Source organism: Balaenoptera borealis (assembly GCF_965194805.1).
Source record: "Balaenoptera borealis genome assembly, chromosome: 2".
Lineage (NCBI taxonomy): Eukaryota > Metazoa > Chordata > Mammalia > Artiodactyla > Balaenopteridae > Balaenoptera > Balaenoptera borealis.
The window spans coordinates 153,262,188-153,282,865 of record NC_138867.1 but is presented as its reverse complement, the minus strand read 5'-3'; the positions used below and the strand labels follow the sequence as shown (position 1 = coordinate 153,282,865).

Below are 20,678 nucleotides of genomic sequence, written 5' to 3'. Positions count from 1 at the left end.
CTCTGCTCTCTAGGAAGCCTAGACGGCAGCCTGACTGACACTAGGAGAAGTCCATCTTCCAAGAACTCAGACCCTGGCCAGAGTTGCTTTCTCACGCCCCAGCACTGGGGATTGATAACTCAGGCTTGGCACCAGGGACGTCTGTTTCTTCAGTTCCAGGATCCCATCACGATCGATTCCAGGCTGCTTGGAGGACCGTGCCGTGCTTGAAAGACTAAGAAGGTTGCTTCCTAGCACGTTCTGTCTAATAGATCTGCAGAAAGCCTTGGAAGAGGATTAGAAGGCACGTGACCCAACCCCGATGGGGGATGTGTGCGCACAGGCTGCCTGCAGGGCCAAGTCCGTCTCTCAAGGCAGCTGGTCTCTCTTGACCAGGCAGTAAGGTCACCCAGAGGGTGACAGCGCCATAACCCCCGATAAACTCCCCCTCTCTCACCAAAGTTCTCTTCTTTCCCTTGGCCTCTGAAAAACAACCCATGTTGGCGTGCAATGTGAGGGCTGTGCCTTTGAGTCACCAGTCACACCCCAAAGTGGCATGAAAACACAACTTTTACGAGCGCTTGAGGGACAAAGAAAGAAACCACAGCAAATATTTGATCCAATTTTCAATCTGCCCCCTTCTTGGCAGAGACCAAGGAGGAATGGTAGTTAAGATAACTTAGTGGGTTTCCAGAGGAGCTGGAGGAGAGAGCAGAGGGGGCTGCACCGTTGAGCAGGGCCTGTCACTTTCCCAGAAGGGAAAGCGTCCACAGGCAGGGAGCGTGCAGCTGAGAGATGCTTCTGGAAGCCACGCCAATACACACCTGCCACAGAGGGCAAGGTTAAAGACAGATGCATCGCCCTTCAGGAAGATGTTATTACTGGGTCCAGGACCCAGGGAAAGCGGGGCGGGGGGCGGGTAAGTAAGTTTATTGCTATTCGGACCACCTGCTCGCTGAGGGCCCACGTGGACAGGAGCAGCGGCGAATGCCGACACTTCCCGCGGAGAGCCTGCCGCGCCCGGCTCCGCGCTGGCTGCATCCCCAGCCTCCTGATGTCTCATGTTGATTCTGCCTCAGATGGCAGGGCACACGCAACAGTCGGCTGGATGGCAGGGAAGCAGCATGTGTGAGTGAGGGCTGCTCGAAGCCACATGACCACAGAGTCTCTGGTGGCATCTGGTGACAAGTGGCAGTGGTGGGTCGCTCCTGGGGGCCTGTGCATCTCTTTCCGCCTCCAGCTAGGCCCGTGGCAAAGTGGGTCTGGCTGATTCCTCATTTAAAGCTCTGCACCACCTCTTTTCTCTCCTTCAGAGGGCTGAGTGCTCCAGGAAGCGTGCAAGGATGAGAGCGGTGGGCCGTGCTCCGGTGGGGGTGGGAGGCTCCCTTCCTTCCACGTGGCCTCGCTTGTCATTTTCAGTTCCTACTTAGAGTGTCCAAGTCACTTCATTAGACGCTGATTGGCCCAGTGTGGGCACTGCTGGGCTGTCTGTCCACCAGCTATGCGCACGAGCCCCTAAGCTCCTGGGAAGGAAACGGCACCTATATTTGCAGACTGTAACAATCATCATGCTGGGCTCCATCGTGAGGATCAAGCAGCCCGAAGATCGAGAGGAACTAAACACGATTCCTTACAATAAGGAGCAGGGGAGACTATATCTACATAGGTGCAATTCTTGATTCTTTCATCACATGTCCTCTTGCAGTGGCGGAAAACGTAATCATCAAAAATAAGAAGTACCTATTCTTTTTTCTAGGCACTTGCTATGTGCCAGGCATAATGGCAAAAGCTGATATATGGTATCTCATTTCATCCTCCCAGAAATCTTATTCTCCTCCCCATTTCTCAGGAGAGGACAAAGGCTGCTAGAGAAGTTAAGTAACATACCCAGGGCCACTGACTGTGGTTGGTGGCCAAGCGAGGACTTGAACTTGGATTTGCATGAGTCTTAACGGTGGGAGGTTGCCTTAAGTTTTCCAAGAACCTGGCTGTAGCTTCCAGCATAGCTGGTGGCTGGCCTGGTTTGTAAGTTTCCTAAAGATGCCAGTGAGCAGAGAAGCGGGAGGAAGGCAGAGCCCAGGACTGCTAGCGTCAGACTTGAGCAGAGTGGATTGGGCACCTGAGGACAGAAAGATGGACCATGGGAGAAGATGCAAAAAGAGGTCAAGAAAGTTCTGGATGGTTTTGCTGGGTGCTGGCCATACCTGGCCCATAATTTCCTCTTGCCCACCTCCAAACTTCTCTCTCCTTGTGTTCCAGCCACACTGCTCTCCTCTCTGTTTCTGGAATATGCCAAGCTCATCCCAGCCTCAGGGCCTTTGCACAAGCTCTTCCTCCTGATCTTACAGCTGCCTGCTTTTTTACTTTTTCTTTTTTTTTTTTTACAATTTATTTCTTTTCTTTATTTTATTTTTATTTTAGTTTTGGCTGCATTGGGTCTTAGTTGTGGCACACGGGATCTTCGTTGAGGCGTGCAGGATCATTCATTTCAGAGCGGGCTCTTCGTTGTGGCGCACAACGCACAACGCGGGCTCTAGTTGTGGCTTGTGGGTTTTCTCTCTCTAGTTGTGGCACGCGGGCTCCAGGACGCATGGGCTCTGTAGTTTGCAGCATATGGGCTCTCTCGTTGAGGCACACAAGCTCAGTAGTTGTGGCGTGCAGGCTTAGTTGCCCCGTGGCATGTGGGATCTTAGTTTCCAGACCAGGGATCAAACCCTTGTCCCCTGCATTGGAAGGCGAATTCTTTACCACTGGACCACCAGGGAAGTCCCCAGCTGCCTGCTTCTTGTCAATATTGCCTGCTTAAACACCACGACCTTAGAAAGGGCATCCCTAACCACCCATTCTAAAATGCTTCTATCACTTCTCCTTTTCTGTCCTCAGCAAAAACTCATCAAAAACTCTTTGAAAAAAACCTTGTCACTTATCTGCTAATTTATAGTCCATCTCACTACTCTTGAACACAAACTTCTTAAGACTGGGAGACCTTATAATAACTATAAATGGAATATAATCTTTAAAACTTGTGAATCACTATGTTGTACACCTGAAACTTATATAATATTGTACATAAACTATACCTCAATAAAAAAACCAAACAAATAAATAAATGTTAACCAGCTTTGAATCCAGAAAAATAATAAATAAATAAGTAGGAGACTTGTCTGTTTTATTCCACATGGTATCCCCTGGGGCCTAGAGCAGTGCCTGGCACGTAGTGGGTACTCAGCAAAGATCCTGACTGAATGAATGAAAACCTTTAGGCCCAAAGGAAATCGTACCCAGAGTGAAGTGTACACCAACGCAGTGGAATTTGGTGATACAACTACTGAAAGGACATAACCTCTTTAGGAAAAGTTCTTAGGAATTTTTAGTAAACTCTATACAGTTTTCCTGATTTTTGTTTGCTAACTGCTTGGATGATACTACGAGGTAACATTTAATGAGGCCAGGCACTGTTCTAAGTGATTTGCATGTATGATCTTATTTAATGCTTATAATAGCCCCACTGAATACAAATCACTATCCCCACTTTGCATATGAGGAAACTGAGGCATAGAGAGGTTACATCACTTGCTCAAGAGTTGGAAAGTGGTAGAACTGTGCTTCGCACCCCAGTAGTCAGCTTAGGAGAGCGTGTCCCGAATCCGCTGCATTCCAGAATAAACAGGCAGCCAGAACGTGGTGCTGGTCAGCCTTGCTCATATGGGGAGATCAAGGTTTACCTTCCTGTCTTTGGGAAAGAGAGTCTATGCTATGTGTCAGGGTAGGAGGGCCTCTGATGACAGAAAGGGGCTCCTAAAGTAGCCTGCAGGACTGCCAACAGAATCATACTCAGGACACAACTTGCTTTGTGTTTTGGATTCCATTTCTCTGACCCGGAGTATCTCTTCCCTCTTGGGAGGCTGTGCTGGTAAGACAAAGACAGGGGTGCCTGTGATTCAGGGGGTACCCCGCCCATCTGTGATGAGATGGAGCCATTTTACTAATCTTATTGGGGGAAAAACTGTTCTGCAACACACTGCTTAAGCAGAAAGCAAGAAACCAAGGAATGTGAGGGCAGGTGGGACTTTTCTGGGAGAGACAAAGGAAGACATTTTTGATTACTGGAAATAGGGAGGGAGCTAGAGAGAGGTAAAGGGAGGGGAGGAGAGAGCAGCAAGATGTTGGGGACCACCCAGGCCACAATGTGGCCTCTTCCTGTGACGCCTCCCCACACTCCCAAATCCAAGAAATAAAAAAAGAGAAAAAAACCAAGGGAAATTGTTAAGAGCCTCGATGTGATCAAATTTCTTATGGAAACCAGCAAAGAGAGAGAGCACCATTCCTGGATATCACAGGGCAAGAAAGCAGAGATCAAAAGATACAAGAGGAAGAAGCCACAGGAACTCAGAAATCCTGGGCAGGACGACAGGGCACAGACACACGGAGCAGGGAGCCCAGCTAACGTTTGGTTTCCCTTGGAAGGCCTGAAGGTCTCTAGATTGGGTTCATAGGAAAGAAAGATCCGAAGCCCAGCTTGCAAGCCTGTGTCTTGCCCAGGCCTCATGTTACAGGGGAAAATGAATGTAAAACTATTGGTTCCATCAACAAACACTGAGCACCTACCTATGTGCCTGGCCCTGCTCTGGGCCCTGGGGATCCAGCAGTGAATCATATGGCCAAGGTTCCTGCCCTCCGGGGGACTGACATTGCCTTAGGGGAACAGAATGCCAGGGAGTGATGAGGGCTATGAATAAAAAAGAGCAAACCAAAGACAACCCAAATGCCCCTCAACAAGTGAGCGGACAAGCCGATTATAGTGTAGCCATACAACCGGATGTCTACTCAGTAATAAAAGGGATGAGCCAGGGATACACACAACAACATGGGTGAATCTCATTGGTATTATGCTGAGTGAAAGAGGCCAGACACAAAAGAGCACAGGCTACCCTGTTCATAAAACTCCAAGGAAGACAAATCTAACCTCTAGAGACAGAAAGCAGATCAGCGGGGGGCTGGTATGAGATTGGCATGGGGCCCAGGGGAGCTTCTGAGGGGTGGCAACGTTTTATATCGTGATTGTGATGGTGCTTACTCAGATAGACACAGTTTTCACATTTTAGGAATCAAACTGTACACGTAAAATGTGTGCATTGGTTGGCTAGTCAATTATAGCTAAATTAAGTGGACCGAAGACAAATAAAGCAGAGTATGGGGATAAAGTATAAAGGAGTATCCAGTTTTAGAGTCCCTTGTCGGGAACGGGCTCACGGAGGGCATGGTGTTTGGGTAGAGGCCTGACAAAAGGAAGGAAGGAGCCACCTGAATATCAGGGAGGAACATTCCAGAAAGAGGGAACAGCCAGTGCAAAAGCTACGAGACAGAATGAGCTTGGCATGACTAGGGGAGAGCTAGCGGGCCAGCACTGCGGAGTGGAGGGAGTACGGACAAGACCATGGGTCTGCAGGCTGCAGAGGGAACCAGCAGGCCACGGGGATGGATGTGCCCACTACAGACCACAGTGCTGTCAGCCCTGGAGATGCGGCAGGGAACCCGACAGGCTTTGCCCTCAGAGAGCTGGCATTCTAGAACTTCAGAGTTTCCTTTCAGTGTGATGGTAGCCCGATGGAAGGTCTGCAGAGATGGATGCTCTGACGAACGGTTATAAAAGACGAGACCAGACCCTCTTTTTGTAATAAAAAGAGAGCTTCTCACCTGGTGTGTTCACTGGGTCTGGTTCCCCTGAGGGCCCTCTGGGCTTGGCAGGGGCTTTGGCGGTTTGCTGGGTGAAGATAAGCAGCCGATGGGTCCTGCCAAGCCCCACCCCCCTGCCCACCAACTCCGTTATCAAGCCTAAAAGTGTGGTTTTCGAAGAAGTATGTTTTGAATGTCTGGGATGGGATGGGGGGAATGTACGGGGAATGAAAAATGAATAGAAAAGGATCGACTGTTACTGCTAAAGAATGTTAGCACCAGCTCTACTACCATGGTGAGATCCCAGCACCCCTCCTTCTCAGAGGTGTTTCAGAGAGGGATTTCCACGAGAAAGACGGATAAACTTTATCATTTTTTTTTTGGCCACACCGTGTGGCATGCTAGGATCCGACCAGGGATTGAACCCGTGCCCCCTGCAGTGGAAGCACGGAGTCCTAACCACTGGACCACCAGGGAAGTCCCAACACGGATAAACTTTAAGTAATAAGGCCAGGCCAGGGCAAGGCAGGGACAATGCATTCCCTGGTAGGTGGCCCTTCCTTCTTGGGACTTCTTAGAGGGGCCTAATGCCAGCGCCCGGCAGCCACACAAGGGCCAGCTCTGCCTTGTCCGCTGCTGCAGCCCCTCGACACACGGCACATAGTAGGTGCTCAATAAACGTTGGTGGAGTCCAAGGTTATGGCCTGCCTCTGATAGAATGATGTATCTATCTGAAGACAGGGTCTTCTTGGGAGATTGTTAACCCTCTCCCACGAAATTTTCAAGATCAGGGAGAAACAGTTGAAAACCCTAAGTCCTGATCTCCGATTTTCAAGACTTCCCCTCAGTACATAAAAAGTGTGTGCTCCCAGTTTCAAGGGTAATTCATAGCTTTGTGGTGTTTGACCACTTTTTTCCTTTTATTTAACGTGGATTCCTAGCAGGGGCTGTGTACAAGCTGTAAATCTGCAACAACTCAATCCAGGGTCACAGCTACTAAACCTCCAGAGGGGCTGCCCTCCTTGGTCCCTCCTGGCCTTGTAAGAGCCAGTTCTGAAAGGAAAAGCTATGTCCTCGTTGGTAAGTGATGGCTAAAGAAAAGCACCATTTTTAAAAAAAGGACAATCGATATGTGAAGCTTCAATACAGCCCATACAAAAGGGGGATCTTCACTGCCCTCGGCTTGGAATGATCTTTCCCTCTCTTCCCTTTCTCTTTATCTGCTTAACTCACCTTCTAAGAGTCAGCTCGGGTAGCATCTCCTTCAGGAAGCTGCCCTAAAATCCTGCACAGGTTAGAACTGGTGGCCTATTTTCATGGTCTTAAACTACCTGTACCCAACTCTTTAGCTAACATTTGATGAGTTTATCATACAAGGGACAGGAACAAACTTCATAAATGATACATGGCATTGACTTTGAGAAATGTGCAACAGAATAGCACTAGCAGGATACACGCTGTCCATCCCTCTCCCAGCCCACGAAGAGCTGGGCTCGGGCTGGACACGACTGGATGTGCTGTGCAATGTGCCCCAGGAGAGGCACCCCGATCCCCTGCCACCTCACATATTTATAAAAGGATGGAGAGGAGACAGGAATCCTGAGTTGTTTCCAATCCTTCCAATCCTGACCGAGTTGGAAGACTCTGATCTTTGCAATCTGGATAAGAGTCTTGAGGAGGACCAATGAAAACTCAGTTTGCAAAGCAGCGCTGGTTTCTGCCAGAGACCTTGCCATTTTCACCCTGTAGAGACCTCTGGTTGCTAGGTTACCTGCGAGTGAGCGGTAAGGGTTATAACCAGCCAGACTGATCGACTGATCTCCATGGGGTGCTTACTATTTCCTAGGCATTATCTCATTTATTCTCACAACAACCTGATGAGGTACAGCCCTCATTTGACGGATGGCAAAGCTGAATCTAGAGGGCCTCATCCACAAACCTCCAGCTACTACAGAGCAGAGATAAGATTCAAACCCAGACCAAGCTGATTCTGGAACGTCAGTTCTAACCTTCCACCCAGTACCGCATCTTACGGCTCTCCCTACGTGATGCTGCCATTGTTGCCTAACTTGTCAGGTCCCTATCTTTTTAAATGCCTTTCATCTCTGCATCCCCAGTACTGACATTCAGTGAATATTTGTTGAGCACATGAATGGATTGATTTCATATTTCGTCTTCCCACAAGGTTATGCCCTCATCATGCTGCCTTTTGATCCAACCCAGGAGAAGGGTGGAAGGTACTGCTCTGAAGACCTAGTCAGCCACAGTGTGTGGGTCGAGTTCAGCAAAAGTGATGAACATCTCAAGGCTATTCCAAGATGTGCCAGAGCTCTACCACGAGGTCAGAAGAATGGAGGTTTTTACCTCTCAGTGCCTTGCTGATGTGATTTCTTATTTACTGCACATTCCCATTTAATTGTCTTTAGACAGTGGTTTATCAACAATGTCACATTTGGCTCCGTGCCCTCCTAAGATCAATAGGAGGGTCTTATGTGGGCTGCTTGTGAAAATAAATCAAATATATCACTGAGGAGAGAGAGTAAACTGGGAACGTGCCCAGTCACAAAATGCCTTCCCAAGCACAAAAGCGGAACAGAATCGTGGGCACTGGTGGCTTCTCTCAAAGCTGGGCCTAAACCTTTCACCAGGCTGCACTGTGACCTTGGGCAAGTTACTTCAATTCTCTGAGTCTCTGCTCTCTAATCCCTAAGATGCGGATAGTAAAATTTCCTACCTCTGAGGGTCATTGTGAGTCCAGCCCAGCTCACAGTAAGCACCAGATCAATATCAGCTATCCTTATGGCTATTGTTATTGTTATATAAGTTTGACATATTTTAACTCCTTTATGCTAGCTATTCTACTCTTAAGAATTCATCATAAGGAAATTATTAAAAACTAAATAAATATTGAGCTGCATGAGGTGCTTGTATATTTTGGAGATTAATCCTTTGTCAATAGCTTTGTAGTATAGTCTGAAGTCAGGGAGCCTGATTCCTTCAGCTCCGTTTTTCTTTCTCAAGATTGCTTTGGCTATTTGGGGTCTTTTGTGTTTCCATACAAAAACAAACAACCCAATCCAAAAATGGGCAGAAGATCTAAATAGACATTTCTCCAAAGAAGATATACAGACTGCCAACAAACACATAAAAGGATGCTCAACATCACTAATCATTAGAGAAATGCAAATCAAAACTGCAATGAGGTTATCACCTCACACCGGTCAGAATGGCCATCGTCAAAAAATCTACAAACAATAAATGCTGGAGAGGGTGTGGAGAAAAGGGAACCCTCTTGCACTGTTGGTGGGAATGTAAATTGATACAGCCACTATGGAGAAGAGTATGGAGGTTCCTTAAAAAACTAAAAATAGAACTTCCATATGACCCAGCAATCCCACTACTGGGCATATACCCTGAGAAAACCATAATTCAAAAAGAGTCATGTACCAAAATGTTCATTGCAGCTCTATTTACAATAGCCAGGACATGGAAGCAACCTAAGTGTCCACTGACAGATGAATGGATAAAGAAGATGTGGCACATATATACAATGGAATATTACTCAGCCATAAAAAGAAACGAAATTTATTTGTAGTGAGGTGGATGGACGTAGAGATTGTCATACAGGGTGAAGTAAGTCAGAAAGAGAAAAACAGATACTGTATGCTAACACATATATATGGAATCTAAAAAAAAAAAAAAAGAAAAAATGGTTCTGATGAACCTAGGGGCAGGACAGGAATAAAGACGCAGACACAGAGAATGGACTTGAGGATATGGGGAGGGGGAAAGGTAAGCTGGGATGAAGTGAGAGAGTGGCATGGACATATATACACTACCAAATGTAAAATAGATAGTTAGTGGGAAGCAGCCTCATAGCACAGGGAGATCAGCTTGGTGCTTTGTGACCACCTAGAAGGGTGGGATAGGGAGGGTGGGAGGGAGACACAAGAGGGAGGGGATATGGGGATATATGTATACATATAGCTGATTCACTTTGTTATACAGCAGAAACTAACACAACATTGTAAAGCAATTATACTCCAATAAAGATGTTAAAAAATTTTTTAATCTATAGAATGAGTTATTTTTGAGGCATTTAAAATGAGTTTATGGAAGAATATTCAAATTTAGAAAGTTGTTCCCTACTTATCATTATGCAAAGAATCAGGGTAAAAAGGGTATGTATGGTATGATCCTATATTTGTAAAAATGATTACTGTATGTGAACAGAAAATATACTAAAAATGTTAATGTTTTCTATTTTTCCTATCATTGTCATAAATTCTTCTTACAATGAAAAAACCACAAATAAAAGTTATCTTTTAATAAAACAGTTGGAATTTGTTTTGTTTTGTTTGTTTGGGGGCTTGTGGGGTTTGCATTATGGATGCTTTGAAAAACATGATGATAGCTTATACCATTTCTTTGTGCCAGCCCAGTTGTAAGTGCTTTATAAAGCACTTACATCTTACAACAATGCTATGAATGTATAATATTATTATCTCCATCTTATAGATGAAGTAATCAGGGCACAGAGAGGCTGAGGGACTTGCCCAAGGTCACACAGCTTGGAAATACTGGAAGTTAAAATTCAAGATCAGGCAGTCTGGACTGGTCCACACCCTTACGCCCACGCTTGTCCATGTCTGGAACAGCTGCATAGGCATTCCACAGAATGTTTATTTAAACTTTATTTTTGTGTATTTATATATTTTAAAAATTATATTTAAATACCCTCCCTGACTTGACATATACAGTAGGATCTAGTTATCTGAGGATATTTGGAATTAATAAAAGGCCACTTAAAATGGATGCTCTTAACATTGACTTATTCGGAATTTACCTTGAAAAGTAAAACTGTAATTATGAAAGTATTTTTTATCTGATATCTAGGAATATTCAGGTTATACCTGCAACTACGCTTTAATTTTTAGAATGAACACTGAGCTTTCCTACGTACACAAACATGCGACACCAAACATTTCACTGTCCCTTCACTTCATTGATTGCAAAATGCATCCTGTTTTCAGAGATGTCAAAAGATGAGCATTGTGTGTATCTTAGAGTTGATGAAATACTTGAGAACAATGCAGCATCACTGTAGCTTGACTGGCGCAACACAATCAAATGTAAACATACTGGATGTCTCCATCAAATTTTCCAGGACCTCTCTTTATGATATTATAACCGCCCTCTTGGAAGTGCTGATCTTGTCACCTTCCTTGTCACTTCTCTCTGCCACAGTATTTAACTGTGCTACCTCAGCCAGATCTGCATTTACCAAGGCTTCCCCGGGCACTTAGAGGCAAATCTCCAGCATCACTTTCGTTGACTTAATGAAATTCTCGTCTTGGGCTTGAGTTGTAATTTTACTCTGTCAGCACTCATGTTGACATTGTACTGCAGGATGTTCCTGGAAATGACTGCCGGCAGAGAGGAGAAAAAGGAGGTGCCAGTCTGCTGTGTTCAGTGCATACCAGCTTTGTGACCCTAAACTCTGCCTCAGTTCTTTCGTCTGTAAAATGGGGCTGCTCCTAATGGTGCCTACCTCACAGGGTTGTTGTGAAGATAAAATAATTCATGTGAAACAGTCCTTGGCACATTGGAGCCCTCAAATACTGCTGACTATTATTATTATAACTAGTGTTAAATGGGGAGGGATCTCTGAGTGGAGAACATTTTTATAAGAGATCAGATGATTAATAGTAATTTTTGTCTTCTAATAACTTTGGCTTCCCTACAAACATCTGTACTGAGAGGGGATTCAATGAACATTTTAAAAGCTGTTAATTTTTGTGAAGATCTTGGAATAAAGCTTTTCTAAATATCTCTGAACACAGATCTGAACTTCTGCTACTCTGCTGTTTATTAGAAAACTTCAAGATCTGCACTGGGCTTTCTTTGAATCCACCTGATGTGTGTCTGCTCAGATAAGGTTGTATAAGCAACTGCGCTGGTGGATCCTGTTCAAGCAAATGCCAGGCAGAGCAGAGGTTCAAGTTCATGTCAGGATGTTAAACCAGGAATGCAGTTTCAAATGAACATGTAACTGCACCCCAATGTTCCCATTAGCACTATTTACAATAGCCAGGATATAGAAGCAACCTAAGTGTCCATCAACAGATGAATGGATAAAGAAGATGCGGTGTATATACACAATGGAATACTACTCAGCCATACAAAAGAATGAAATTTTGACATTTGCAGCTACATGGATGGACTTGGAGGGCATTATGCTAAATGAAGTAAGTCAGACAGAGAAAGCCAAATAATGTATGATATCACTTATATGTGGAACCTAAAAAATATAACAAACTAGTGACTATAACAAAAAAGAAGCAGACTCACAGATATAGACAACAAACTGGTAGTCACCAGTGGAGAGAGGGAAGAGGGGAGGGGAAATATAGGGGTAGAGGAGTAAGGGGTACAAACTATTAGGTATAAAATAAGCTACAAGGATAAATTGTACAACATGGGGAATATAGCCAATATTTTCTAATAACTATAAATAGAGTACAACCTTTAAAAATTGTGAATCACTATATTGTAACCTGTAACTTATATAATATTGTACACGACTATACTTCAATTAAAAAAAAAAGAACATGTAGCATGTTCCAGAATGGTGTTTTGTTTTGTTTTTTTAATAAAGAGTTTCACAGCTTATTTTAAGTTTGGGGTGCAACCTCTCTACTTCTGTATCTAAGGCAAGGGATGTGAGTAGATATTTTAAGTGATTTAACCTTGAAATGATTATTTTCTATCTCTCCTCCTTCAAGCTTGTGGATCAATTTAATTGAAGGCTAGCCAGAGCCTGTAAGGGAAATGATGAAAGAAAATACAGTTGCTCTTTGCAACTGCTTATATATATTCACTGTGATTTTTCTCAAAACTGTGCAGACGAAACAAAGTACATAAATAAATTGAATCCTGAGAGTGGTATAAGATTAGAGTCATCATCTATAACCTCTTAATGCTTGTTTTACTCAAAATAGAACTCAAGCTTGTCACAGACCTACTTTTCTTAAAGACAGAGAGATTACTAAAATTAAGAAAAGTATAAAGAATATGGTGACAAATTACCCATATTTCAACCACTCAAATGAATAAATGTTAGCACTGTGTCATATTTATTTTCAGTCTTTGTACGTGTGTGAGCATGCGTGTGTCTTAGAGATGGGGAAGGGCTTGCCTTACCTTTATTGTTTTATTATGGATAAAAACAAGTACTTGTTTTTTTTTTGACAGGAGGGAATACATAGAATTTACTTTTCATTCTAGGGTGTGGCAGGCAGATGATGTTTCAGGAAATTTTATTTTATTTTTTTATATAGTAGGTTCTTATTAGTTATCTATTTTATACATATTAGTGTATATATGTCAATCCCAATCTCCCAGTTCATCCCACCTTCACCACACATTCCACCGCCCCACCGAACAAGTACCTTTTAAACCTAATTCTCAGTCCTGTTCTCCTCACCTATTCCTACGGGTGACCAACCTCATGAGTTTAGTTTGTCTCTCTGTGTCTCTGTCTCTATCTGTATACACAGTTACACACACACATATAAACATATATATATACAAACATACAATAAACATATGTATACAGAGATCAAAACATTACAATCATAAATATGGATTTAAATTATAAACCATGCTTACACTAATAAAACTGTCACATTGATTTGTTTTATATATGGGGTTCTACAGAAGATTTCACTTGAAGATTAAGGTCTTTGTCTAGAAGAAACTCTTGAATTACAGCACCTCTGAGACTCTGCTCGGTCAAAATATGTGGCTTGGTGCTGCCCCCTCTTACTCATCCCTGCTTTCTCTGTTCCTGTCGTTCTCCCCGAGTTCCATGTTCTCAATAATTGACTTTTTTGAAAAACATTCAACGTGCCCTCCCTGTGCATCCCCCTCAATACCAGGCCCCTTGTAAAACTCAAGCATCTTTTGAGATTTTTCCTGCTTGGTGACTGCCCAGGAGGGTACCCACTGATTTAATTGGCAGTTTCCATTCCTGTCAGGAGGCTACCAGATCATCACAAGGGGTGTCCTGAGAAAGATCCTTCCAAAAGCACTTTTAGTCCAATACAGAAGAAACCAAGGTTCTCTTGGTTTCACAAACTCTTTCTCCATACCTCAAGCTCTTTTGGAAAGGAAGGGTCTGAAAAACATGCCTGTAAAAATATGCCTCCCTCCAAAATGAAATTAAAATGCTATGTGGTGGGCTATGCAAGCTGACAGCCAAACCCTGGTATTCTCTCCCCACTAAGATCCCAGAACACAGCTCTGCAGGAAGAGTGAAGTCCAAGGAGAGCCTGTCTGCCTGGATCATGGGCACTGGACAGGGGCACAGGGACAGAATCAGGCTGCTCAGAACACGTGGGCGTCCCAGTGACCCAGGGATCCAGTTACTTCCACCTCTAATGGAAACTGCGTGCAGTTGACTTGCTTGGGCAAGAGAGAAGGGGACAAGGAAAGAGGGAATTCATTTTCAAATAAGGCTCTGAATTGGAAAGGGATAAACCAAGCTGGTAAACAGCTAACCCCACTCATCACTATTTATAAATTTGCTTTGAAAAAATGTCACTTAGGGGAATTCTGCTGTTGAGGACAATAGGAATGTTTGCTCAGCTCATTTGATCTTGGTCTGCACATGCTCGATCTGCCATATTTGCATTTATTTGGTATGATCATGGGGCAATTTGTGGTCTCTTAAATCGTTCCCTTCTATTGTTCAATGAATGTGTGGATAGTTTTGCTTCCCATCCCACAGACACACCTCAGAGTAAAGCACTGGGGTTGACTGTGTCTGCTTCTATCTTAGCGTCATTTAATCCCTACTACCTCCCTCTAATCAACCCTTACAGCTGGAGCTGTAAGCCCCCCTACACGTTCAGGTTGCCTCTGGAAGTGACTGAGCTCATGGCTCCATCAGTCTGAGTGATGAAACAGGCGTTTTTAATACTTGCTAAACAGGATTGGGGAGAAGGTGAAGTCCCGGCAGACCTCCCCAGCGTTAACTGCATCTTGTTGGCTCGGTTAATCATGTACCTAATTTGCCGATTATTGACTTGTTCTCACGCAGGATTTTACTTGGCTTGACATATCAGTAGCAATCAGTGATGAACTGTCAAGTAAACCTGCTCCCTGCCTTAACCACCAAGACGCTCACTTGCATCAACAGCTTCTGAGATTTCCTTTGATCCCCAGCACTGCGGCCAGGTCAGATGATGATGATGATGATGATCTTTAAGTCTCACCTGTTTCCCTTCTAGAACTGGGCTCAAGCAAACCTGACACAGTTTGTAGGATTTCAAATACTCGGCAAGATGGACGAGGCTACCAGCCCCATAAGAATTCGAGTTGGTAGGTTGACAATGGCTTGGATCAACTTTTTTTTTGTCTAGGTCTTAAAAAAATGGAATGCAGGGTACCAAAATGCTGCATTTAAAAGACAATGGGGGGCTTCCTTGGTGGCGCAGTGGTTGAGAATCTGCCTGCCAATGCAGGGCACACGGGTTCGAGCCCTGGTCTGGGAAGATCCCACATGCCACGGAGCAACTGGGCCCGTGAGCCACAACTACTGAGCCTGCGCGTCTGGAGCCTGTGCTCCGCAACAAGAGAGGCTGCCATAGTGAGAGGCCCGCGCACCGTGATGAAGAGTGGTCCCCACTTACCGCAACTGGAGAAAGCCCTCGCACAGAAACAAAGACTCAACACAGTCATAAATAAATAAATAAATAAATAAATAAAAGAACGTGAATTTCTAAAAAAAAAAAAAAAAAGACAATGGGATATCTACCTTTCTAACAGACAAGGATTAAACAATGATATCCAGTTTATGCAAGAGTTCAAGTAAATAATATGGGCACTTACTGCTGCTGGTGGGCAGGAGAGTAGGGAGGGTAATTGGTATAGACTTTCAGAAGGAAAATTTGGCAATTAGTATAAAATCCTTAAGGGTTACCTTCAGGAAAAGAACTAAGGGTGTACACAAAGACTAGCCATGAGGACAGGTCTCCCAACATTTTATCGTAAGTCATAAGGGCCTTTCATTGGGATATCTGGTGCCCCTCCACCCAGGAACCTCAGAGGACTGTAATTCCAGCTCCATGGAAGTTAGGATCTGACTTGCTTTGGTCCATATGAGAAGGGCTTAAATGATATGTGACATTTCCAAGCAGAAGTCTTTAGGGACTGGTGCATAACTCACCATCTTCTCCTTCCTTTGCGATGGGGTACTAGTTATGTTCCTAACAGTGGAGGTTCCACAGGTCCGTGCCCTTGAATGAGACTGACATTGAGCAAAGCCCAATATCACCCGAAGTGAACACGTGAAGTAGGATGTTCCCAACCTCAACACGTGTGCCATTTTGGGTTGGACAACTCCTTGTTGTGGGGAGTTCTCCTGCACGTGTTTGGCAGCAACCCACCTGCCACTGCCTGCCAGGAGCAACCTCTCCCCAGGGTGACAACCAAAAATATTTCCAGACACTGCAGAATGCCTCTGGGGTGGGGGCAGAATTGCCCTGTGTTGAGAACCACTGATATAAACAAGAAATAGCCTCTGTTGCTTTAAGCCACTGAGACGCTGAGTTTTTTTGTTTTTTGTTTTTAAACTGCCACCGATATCTTTTACTATACCAAAAACACTATATAAATATTTAGCAAAAGGGGACTGCTTCCAGTTATGGGTGTTTTTACTTCCTTTTGTTCTTCTGCGCTTTTAAAGTTTTTCTGTGATGAAAACAATTTGTCCTTTGATAAGAAGAAAAAAATGAGAAAATTAATTTTATTTTAAAAACCTATATGTACATAATTGCTTATCGACAGACAGCATTGACTAGGGCCACGCAGGATTTCTAAGTACAATGAAACACTAGCGTACCGTATCTTTATATTGTGCTTCCGTTTGCAGAGTGTTTTCCCATCCTCCCTTTGTTGTGGTAGGGGTAGTGTAATGATAGCAACACTGTGAGGCAGGGAACACAGGTAGACAAGGAAACTGAGGCTAAGAGAGGTTAAGGCGCATGTCCGAGGGCACCTGGTTAGCACGTAGCAGGGACTCCATCCTCAGTTTTCTAACTCCAGGACTTTCTCCCCTATGCCACGCTACCTCTGTACTGTATCGCTGTAGAAAGCTACGTTCAAAAAGTCAACTGGGACAGACTCTGATTCTTTGGGAAATTTAAACAGGTAAGAAAGGATTCTCCCCTGTATTTAATATCCTTGGACAAGGATACTAAACCTTGTAGGCACTTGGTCAGAGCATGATACTGAATAAAATTTAAGCATAGCCATTCATGCAATGTAGCCAAGAGAATTTCATATTCCTCCCCCTCCCCACTTCTTCCTCTTTCTCTCTTTTCAGCTCAAATGAGTCACCTTGGCTAGCCTGCCAATCCCCATAGAACTTATGTTCCTTGATAGGATATGCCAGTAGAAATGAGAAATTCTATAATGGTTTGAGACGTGAGTTAGTCACCTATCACTGCGAGGGGCTAAGCTCCATTTCCTCCAGGAAACGTAGCTCATCAAATGGACATGAATGCACGTAATGATGGCGAATGATCGTGAGAATGCATGGGGAGTCGTTTATCTCCTCTCTTTCTTTTTTTAAGAAGCGCCCCTGTATTGCACCTGTCTTGTGCATTCTAAGCATCTGCACCTTGTCTCGCTTACCTGACCCTCCGACGCACGCTAAACTCCCAAACTGGGAGCGGGACGGCAACCCTCTGTGCACACCTATTCATTTCCCTTCCCATGAAATGGGAAGGGGCTGTCCCTGGAGTGGAGCTATTTTGAGAGGACGATCACTAGAACAATCACCAGCTTAGCAGGAGACGGACGGTGTGGTGTAGTCACAAAAGAAGGAGAGACATTGTCATCGAGGGCTTGAGTCCTGAATGTCAGAACAGCGGGCAACCTGGGTAGAGTACGTTTCCGCCTGCTGTACACTATCACTCAGTTTCAGAGAGTTACCTACTTGACTTGCCATGATCGCTGGCCCTTCCATGATTCCGGCTGCTCAGAGCATGCAAGCGAAGGGGGATAGCAGTGCTTCAGAACAATGTCAAGAGGGAGCGGTTTTTTCCCCAGCAAAGCTCCTGGCATCCAAGGGGCTGATGGGGAAGTTATGCTCAGCTGTGCCCAGAGGCACGTTCCTACTTACTCAAATAATGCCAACAAGCAGATTTCACTGCTGTCAATCTTTCATTATGCTACAGTAGAAACAGCGGAGCCTGAAGGTCAGGGAGACCCCCTAACAATTTGCATAACTTCCCAGACCAGCACCTTGCACCTGGCCAGAGTTACAGAAATGCCTCAGCGACTCCTCTTAGCTGAATCCTTCTCTTTCTCTTGATGAGAATCTCTTTAAAGGACAGATGTGATTTTTGCAACAGGAGTTCTGCTTGCTAATGGGCTATGTTAACTCATCTCTAGATAATCAGTGCTTAGACCAATAAATATTTTTCTGGATGGATGGATGGAGGACTTATTGATTACCACTTTACACATTGATCCCTATAGCATGGGCTGTGTATGCTAATATAAACCTACATAGCTCTCCCTGCTCAAAAAAGAACTAGTCCTTTTACTCCCTTATATCGATCATTTCAGGCTGTAAAGATGGGACTGCAAATAAATTTCGTCTTGAGAGCCAACCCCAGTCAACTGGCGGCGGCTGCCTTTAGGGTTCTCTTGGAGGTACCTGTGCACCGAGTTTAGTGAGGAAAAAGTGCAGTCATCGATTAGCAATGTCTGCTGTGAGCTAAAGACAAAGAAATGGTGGCCTGACTGCTTTGCATTTGCCAATGGATTTAAAGCTTTAAATTCTTCCAATTGAATTTTCTGGATGAACACCTTTCCAACACATGTTTAAAAAAGTCAGCTTTGACTGGATATAATGGGTGGTTAAGGGTGTTTTTCCCTCCACTGGTGTATTTTCCTAATGTACTTCTTTATATACTTGCTGGATTTGAAAGCAAATGAGGTGGGAAAACACTACTTGGTTTTCCTTGGGATATACAATTCTTATTGGAAAAGAAAACCAAACTAGATGAGGGTTAATTTGTCCCAAGTGGGATGTATAAGAAAATCTCTACCAGGAAAAATTAAAGGAGGGATGAGAAGAAAAACAATGAAATCCATAATCTAATCTAATCTTTTCATTCCCAACGCTGGGAATAATCTCACTTTTGCAGTGTCAAGCACTTCCCAAGGCACTTAGTACAGGGAAGAACAGGGAAGACACAGAGAAATGGTTGCTGAATTCTGGTTAATGTTACATCACTCTTTTCAAACACAGTGGGATGTCTCCTAGTGATGTTCTAACAAATAACTAGAATCCTTGAACAAAAAGTACCCAAGGATTAGCAAAGGTCTGGCAAAGGTGACTTCATCAGGTGGGGAGGTAACCATTTTCTTTTTCTGAGAAATAGTTCCCATAACATAAATTTCACCATTTTACAATTTGGTAGTTTTTAGTATATTCACTATGTTGTGCAACCATCACCGCTATCTAATTTCAGAGCATTTACATCACCCCGAAAAGAAACCCCAAAGGTATTAGCAGTCAGTCCCAATTCTTTCCTCCCTCTCCCCTGGCAAATCACTAATCTCCTTTTTGTCTCTAAGGATTTGCCTATTCCAGACAATATAAATGGAATCATACGATATGTAGCCTTTTGTATCTGGCTTCTTTCATTTAGCATAACATTTTCAAGATTCATCCATGTTGTAGCATGTAACAATATTTCATTCCCTTTTTTTAAAAAAAATATTTCATTCCCTTTTATGTTTGAATAATATCCCATGGTAGGGATAGATCACATTTTGTTTCTCCATTCACTAGTTGATGGACATTTGGGTTGTTTCCACTTTGGGGCTATTAATGAATAAACACTGCTATGAACATTTGTGCACATTTTTAAATGAGAAATAAAGTTCTCAATTCTCTGTAGGAATACACCTAGTAGTGGAACTGCTGGATCATACTGTAATGCTTTGTTTAACTTTTGGAAGAACTATTGAATTCTTTTCCACAGTGGCCCTCCGTTTTACATTCCCACAAACCATGTAGGAGGGTTCCAATTGTCATTCTCCATCCTTTAGTTATAGCCATCTTAGCAGGTGTGAAGTGGTTTTTTTTTTTTTTTTTTTTTTTAACTCATGGCTATATCAAGCATGTTCCTACCTGGGCATGAGATGGTGGAAGTCCTCTTCTTATGTAAACACCGAAGAGAGCGTCCTTCCCGAGGGAGATATTGAACTTTAAGAACTGGGGTTGACTGATGTGAATCTGTGATCTCCAAAACACGCCAGGTGGGACTTCTTGGGTCACCCGCCGACCAACTTCGGCTTCGCCACTGTCTATGCTGCTGTTCTTCAAGGACCAGGGCACTGGAAAATAGGAATTGACATCAAGTCCGTGACATGTGTACACATTAGTTGGCTCTACATTTCTGTTTGATTATGTGCCAGTATTTAAAAAAAATATGAAGGTGAAACCCATGGCAAATTTCTCTTTAGGTCACAACTTAAAATATCTAGGTTTTAAATAATAATCCTAGAAACTCATACCCCAGGGCATCTGAAATATCGGCACAGTGCTTGCTAAACTTCTGAGATTACTCTTTATTGATCAACTATCATAAGAGCTGGAGTTTGATAAGTACATGTAAACTCCAAATGTGACTGGGATGTAAAATGATCAGTAGGGAAGGGGAAAGTGATATTAATTTGGCACCAGATTTAATTCTTGCAGCTGTTAATTATTCTTTCGTGCCACAAACAAGTCCAATATACTCTGACATTCTCATAAATTAATAAAAAAGAGCCAGCAGTGAACAAACATCAGTCCAAAATAAATAAAATAACTCAACAGAAAATGTTGACTTGCTCTAAGGCTGACCCAACATTGGCTGTCACCCCTTCCTCGCTCAAGAGGAGGGACTGAAGAACCGTGTGGAAACCACACCCCTCTCACCGTGACACTGATGCAT

General features: G+C 43.8%; 1 protein-coding gene across 14 annotated transcripts in view; it reads right to left on the bottom strand.

The window, feature by feature from the left end:
* TENM2 (teneurin transmembrane protein 2) overlaps positions 1-20,678 on the bottom strand; it is a 590,108-nt gene that overhangs the window by 194,732 nt on the left and 374,698 nt on the right. For all 14 annotated transcript variants that reach the window (XM_082378741.1, XM_082378737.1, XM_082378738.1 and 11 more), the window contains one exon: positions 19,871-20,076. In XM_082378741.1, coding sequence (XP_082234867.1) covers positions 19,871-20,076 — 206 coding nt within the window. The remainder of the gene's footprint in view (positions 1-19,870; positions 20,077-20,678) is intronic.